At 39.7% G+C, this 6,229-nt stretch overlaps 1 protein-coding gene across 1 annotated transcript; it reads left to right on the top strand.

Moving 5' to 3' along the window:
- The first annotated feature begins 507 nt into the window (after positions 1 to 507).
- On the top strand, positions 508 to 2,871 carry LOC146549806 (tumor necrosis factor-like). The gene is made up of 4 exons (XM_085262753.1): positions 508 to 769; positions 893 to 920; positions 1,063 to 1,119; positions 1,552 to 2,871. The coding sequence occupies exons 1-4, from the start codon at positions 599 to 601 to the stop codon at positions 2,007 to 2,009; spliced, it is 714 nt and encodes a 237-aa protein (XP_085118879.1). The 5' UTR covers positions 508 to 598; the 3' UTR covers positions 2,010 to 2,871.
- The last annotated feature ends 3,358 nt before the right edge of the window (positions 2,872 to 6,229 follow it).

Below are 6,229 nucleotides of genomic sequence, written 5' to 3'. Positions count from 1 at the left end.
AAAAAACATTTGGCAATAGTGGTCAAACTGACTGACGAATAGCTGAAGGTTGCAGACTTTTCTGTGACTTATTGCCCCACATTTGAACTGGCTTTCAGTGTGTCTGCCCCACATAGAAACGAAGACAACACAACAACATATGTGAACACTTCACATCAATAGCTAACATGTGCTTTTTAAAAATTTAGAATAGTAGAATAGAGTGATCTGTGGTCTTGCCTGTGTACGCAGGTATACAGCAGGTGAGTGTATGTGCCTGTTTGAAATGATCTATTGAGTTGTGTGGGTGTGCACTGAGGTGCAAAAGGGGATTCCACACAGGTGTCTGGTTTTTTATTTGATGTTGGTATAACTCCATCATACACATGCCATGTGCAGAGGAGGTGTGGTGCGTAAGATCCTCCCAGGCACTGGGTCTCTATTTCTCATTGAGTCTCCACATGTGTGACATCATTGGAGTTTCCCCCTCTATCGGTGAGAGCCTTTTAAAACAGCCTCTCACAGATAGCGGCATCAAACAAGAAGAAGAGGTGGAAGAAGAGGAGGAAAGGCTGCTAAGAAGTGAACTGTACCTGATAGAAGGCACCCACTAAAAACAATGGAAGGTGAATGCATGGTCGCGCTGGATACAATGATCGACAAAGACACAGAGAAACAGGCAACACAGGAAATCAAGCCCAGGTCAAAGCTAACCATGGCCCTCCTGGCATTCACACTTTGCCTCGCTGCTACTGCTGCTGCTGCCCTCGTTGTTAACAGGCGTGCTGAGGTGGGTTTTAAAATTCTCTCTAAACTACTCAAGAGCGCCATTGACTCTCACAGTGAATGAACTGTTTCACCTAAAACCAACCAGTCTGTAACAGCGTTCTGTGTCATGCTCTATTTCAAACAGGCTCCTGGACAAAATGAGGACAATTTTGGTGAGTACCCTCAACTCTTACAAAAGTAGTGGACTTATTGATGTTTGTTTGTTTTTTGTTTGTTTTTTTAGCTTAGTAATGTTAGTGACTAGTAGGCGAAAACACTGTATAATTCATATTCTCTGTCTTTTCTTGTTCCCAGATCTCCATCACACTTTGAGGCAAATATCAAATGTGAGAGCAGCCATTCATTTGCAAGGTAAGGGATGAAACCCAAGTAAAAAAAAGTGCAAGGCATATTTTAGACTGATTGTGGAGAACCATACTACACCTTTCCCAGTATTGTAATCATGAAATCACACGTCTCTGTGAGATTCATGGGACATTTAGTGGATCATAATTGGAGGAAGTTCTTGATTCAGGAAGCTTACCAGTTTTTCCAGAAAGTTTTAGAACTTCTCCTTGATTTTTAAGGGCACATTATGCCTGTTTCCTTTGGATATTTTGGAGATTTAAATGAGTTCTAGTTAGACTGAAGAATGTAGAGGATAAATGAGAAATAGGCTCATGTCACTGCAACAGAATTCATTTGAAATTTCTCTTCAGGAACCCCTGACTCAAGTGCAGTTTTATTTCACTGTTAATCAGAAATTCACCATGGTGTCTGCCATTTGTCTGTACTATTCAACAGGAGTACACAACTATAGTAGAAAGACCTCAGTGGAATGGCAGAAGGATGTGGACCAGTCCCACTCTCAGGGAGGACTAGAGCTCGATAAAAATGAAATTGTGATTCCTCGAGATGGCCTCTACTTTGTTTACAGCCAAGCATCTTTCCGGGTTGACTGCAGCAGCGATGCCGACGATACCTCCTCACACCCCATGGTCCACCTGAGCCACACTGTCAAACGCTGGTCTCGCTCATATGCACCTAAATATGTGACCATTCTCCACTCTATCCGTACAGTCTGCCAAAAGACAACCAGTGGGGATTCAGATGAGGATGGGAACTGGTACACTGCAGTTTACATGGGGGCTGTGTTCAACTTGTATGCTCATGACAGACTGAGAACACAGACAGAGGAGGCAATGCTGGAGAAATTGGAGGATGAGCCAGGGAAGAACTTCTTTGGTGTTTTTGCCTTGTGAGGAGAGGTGTCTGATGAATGTAGGTGAAAAGGTGACCTCAGACTCCATTTCTCCACCATGACCTGCTGTCCTTCTGGAAGGCTTTTAACTATTGAATGTGAGGAAACCACAGATGGTTCACATTGCACTAAAGAGGTGATGGAAAATGTACTTTAACCATCAGCCATACTTGAAATATTTGTATCAGCAAGTCATTTCATTTTTGTAAGTAAATCAAACTATTGTAACTACAGCAGTCAACCAAAGAGTGCTACCATGTCACTACAGGCTGACAGAATAGAAAAACAAAGGGTTTACTTTTTGGGGAATTTATTTATTTAACATATCTTTGTCGTATTTATTTTATTTGTTGTATTTATTTATTTATTTATTGAAATATTGAAATACTTATATATTTATTAATTTTATTGTGTGTTTTATAATGAATGTCCTACTGTATTTGTGCTGATTTTTATGTATGAAACTATTTGTTTCGTTTTATGGCAAGTACAAACAAATGTCTGAGGATTTACAGTGCCTGTGGTACTCTGAAATATTTGAATAAAACTCAGCTTATAAAGAAATCATGTTTGCAAGAGCTGTGTTTATCATTTTACAAACCAGTGAAAAAAAGAAAAATATCAAACATGCTACAGGGTCAAACTAAACAGAGCAAACAAATGAGCCACAACGGCTAAAGAAAGCTCAAATTATTGCTAGTGTGTGCGATGGGACAATTAATTAACACACGGTAGTAACCACAGAGCACAGTGTGTCCTCTTTTTGTGTGCAGCGAAACAGTCATGGAAGTGGAGGAGTTTAACTGTTACTTCATCGAGATGAACCCAAATTTATCATGCTTGCTAAATACTGAGATATTTGTCTCTATGACACCATTATTGAAATGTTTATGTTACCTTTCAACTGCATGCACACTAAAAGAATACTTTATAATACTTGCAAATGAAGTAAAATTAAATGTGCAACTTATTTTCATGTAATCACCCTCCCAGTGTCCTGCCTCCAGTCAGTGAAATGGAAATGGGGGAAATACAGTTAGGTCCATAAATATTTCACAGAGACACCTTTTCCCCCTCATTTTGGTTCTGTACATTACTACAATCAATTTTAAATGAAAGAACAACAACTCAGATGCGGTTGAAGTTCATACAGCTTTAGCTTAGTGGGCTGAACAAAAAGGTTGCACACAGTGATCGAGAAACCTCTAGCAAATAACATCCTATATATTTAAAGTGGTGGCAGCACGGTGGCACGGTGGTTAGCACTGTTGCCGCACAGCAAGAAGGTCCTGAGTTCAATTCCAACACCAGGCCGGGGTCTTTCTGTGTGGAGTTTGCATGTTCTCCCCGTGTCTGCGTGGGTTCCCTCCGGGTACTCCGGCTTCCTCCCAACGTCCAAAGACATGCAGCTTGTGGGGATAGGTTAATTGGATAATCCAAATTGTCACTAGGTATGAATGTGAGTGCAAATGGTTGTCTGTCCCTGTGTGTTGGCCCTGCGACAGACTGGCGACCTGTCCAGGGTGTACCCTGCCTCTCGCCCTATGACAGGTGGGATAGGCTCCAGCGCCCCCCACGACCCTGAAGAGGATAAGCGGAAGCGAATGGATGGATGGATGGATATTTAAAGTGAATTTAATTTCATTTGTGCTTTTAAAAAGGAGACCCACGTTTCACTCTAAATTGTCACTGTCTGCAGGATTTGATACCATTACAAAGTGGCAGACCACGTAACGTTACAGAACTGCGTTGCTGACACAATAAATGAAGTTTCAAATCCCTCGTGTACGGAACCTGGTTTAAAGCCTGATTCCAGGATGGGGTTTCTGCTAATGTTTCAGACATTGCTGTTAATGTCTAAAAGCTGATATTAGAAAGCTTACATGTTACTTATGGTAATGTAACCTCTCAGAAAAACTTGATATGGTTTGTTTTTTTGATTCAACTCAATCAAAACAAACAATCAAAAAAAGCCATTCTAGAATTAAATAGCATTTTAATGCCAACACTTTTGAAAAATTTAGTCAATGCATTTTAATTAGACAATATGTTAAACCCCTTCTGAGTTAGATTACTTTAATTAAAAATACATGGTAACATGTATTTAAGTACAGGGCTGCATGGTTACATGACTGATGTGACTTATGTGACTTTTGACTGTGTTCGTATGAGCTCATCACTGTTGACAGTGGGTAATATTAGCCTGGTTATTACGTAAGATACTATGACTTAGCTCTGTGTTCATATTCATTAACAGTGCAAGTTTTTGTATTTGGCACTGTGAAAGTTTCCAGTAGAGTAATAATTCCTCAACACTTTAACAGAATGGAAGAGAGAAGGGGAACTCCCTGCTTATGTGGTAATTCCCCTGCTTCCTCCTCCAGCTGCCTACAGAGCTGTACCAAATATCACCAGTGGAAAGTATTTATCTCACAGTAAATAGCTTTTTTTATACTGTCTTTTTTGTTTATTGACCACACTTCAAGAGGTCCCTAAAAACCCTACACGGATAATGGCAGAAGAGATGCATTTTTAAGTCCGACTGTATATCTTTGTAAATTTTTTATTTTTATTTTTTTTATGTTAAATAGATTTGCAAGAATTTTATGTAAATTTGGTTCATTTTTTCATTATGAGTTATTGTGTGAAAAAACAAAAATCGGTGGCACGGTGGTTAGCACTGTTGCCGCACAGCAAGAGGTTCTGAGTTCAATTCCACCATCATCCTTTCTGTGTGGAGTTTGCGTGGGTCCCACCTGGGTACTCTGGCTTTCTCCCACAGTCCAAAGACATTAGTGATGTGTTGGTCGCGAATGGAACGACTCTTAGAGCCGACTCTTTGAAGTGAACGACGAGAGCCGGCTCCTTATTAGGAACCGTGGGTTTTTTTCTTTTTCCTTCTCTCTTCTTCTCTCTCACCCTTTTTTCCTGCTTCACTCCGGTACGCGAGCCTTGTGCTTTGTGCTGGGCAGAGGGGGGAGGGGCGGTAGTTACACTCACAGTAGCACAGGAACAGAGCGGGAGGGAGAGAGAGAGAGAAAGAGAGCCAGGGACAACAACGTCACATTAGAAAGGTGATGATAAACGATTCAGAAAGTTTATTCATGCAGGCCCATATGACAGAGAATGTGCATCTGCTTTTTGTTTTCATATTTTAATTTATATTTAATTGTGTTGTGGTTTGCAGTGTTTTGTGTTGTTTCACTTTAAATGTGTTTCAAAGGAAAAACCTGAAAATTTAAATAGTTAAAAGTTGAAATGTAAATAGTTGGTTTTTGTATTATATGATTTATTTATTACATTTTATGTGGAGTGAATAAATAAAAGTATATTTACGGTGGCCCCTACAAACAAAGCACGTACGAACTCCAAAACACGTACGAAACACAACAGAAGTGCTCCAGGATGCTGGGCGCAGTGTTGAGCTTTTGTTACCTAGTGGCTACACAAGCCAGGAAGTACCAACGACCGGATTTGGTGTGAGGTAGTAACAGGTAAATGAACATTTTTTAAAAAATTATTTGAATAATTATGAGTGCTTGTGTATAAATACACAAACCATACACATATGCTTTCAATTGTGCAATTTAAGTGATCTAGGTAGCTCTGTTTTGGAAGTTCAGTTCATGCTAGAAATGTGTTTTGGAGTTTGTACGTGCTTTGTTTCTAGGGGCCACCGTATGTATTTATATATAAACATATATAAATAAAACCACATTTTTTTTACATTAGTAATTCCTTTTGTGCATAATTTTATATTGTTGTTAATAACAAATTAATTAAAGCAAGAAAACAACCTGAAGAGCCGGTTGGGAGCCGAAAGAGCCGGCTCTCTAAAAAGAGCTGGAAATCCCATCACTAAAAGACATGCAGTTAGTGGGGATAGAATCAGAAAGACTTTATTTATCTCCAAGGGCCAATTAACATACGACAGAGCAGCATAACGTTGAAGATAAGGACAATAAGAACAGGCAATAAGAGTCAGATAATAAATACACAGAATATACACAGCTTTAAAATTACACAGTTTTAAAATTAAAGTGACTAAAAGGTGAATAAATAACTGTAAGTGACTAAAAGTGAATAAAGTGTCGGTAGTATAAAAAGAATGTAGAGTAGTTGATGTTTCTGGTGTGGGAAAGCAGAGTGGCTTTGGGGACAAAGGTGGCTCTCCTCTCTCAGTCCTGCAGGAAATGCAGCGGAGGCGTCGCCCAGAGGGGA

The sequence above is a fragment of the Mchenga conophoros genome, linkage group LG22 (genome assembly GCF_057382185.1).
Source record: "Mchenga conophoros isolate Kocher_MC1m ecotype Shallow Benthic linkage group LG22, M_conophoros_male_GT1.1, whole genome shotgun sequence".
In the NCBI taxonomy this organism is placed as follows: domain Eukaryota; kingdom Metazoa; phylum Chordata; class Actinopteri; order Cichliformes; family Cichlidae; genus Mchenga; species Mchenga conophoros.
Note: the sequence above shows the minus strand (reverse complement) of the source record. Positions and strands in the feature narration are given on the sequence as shown.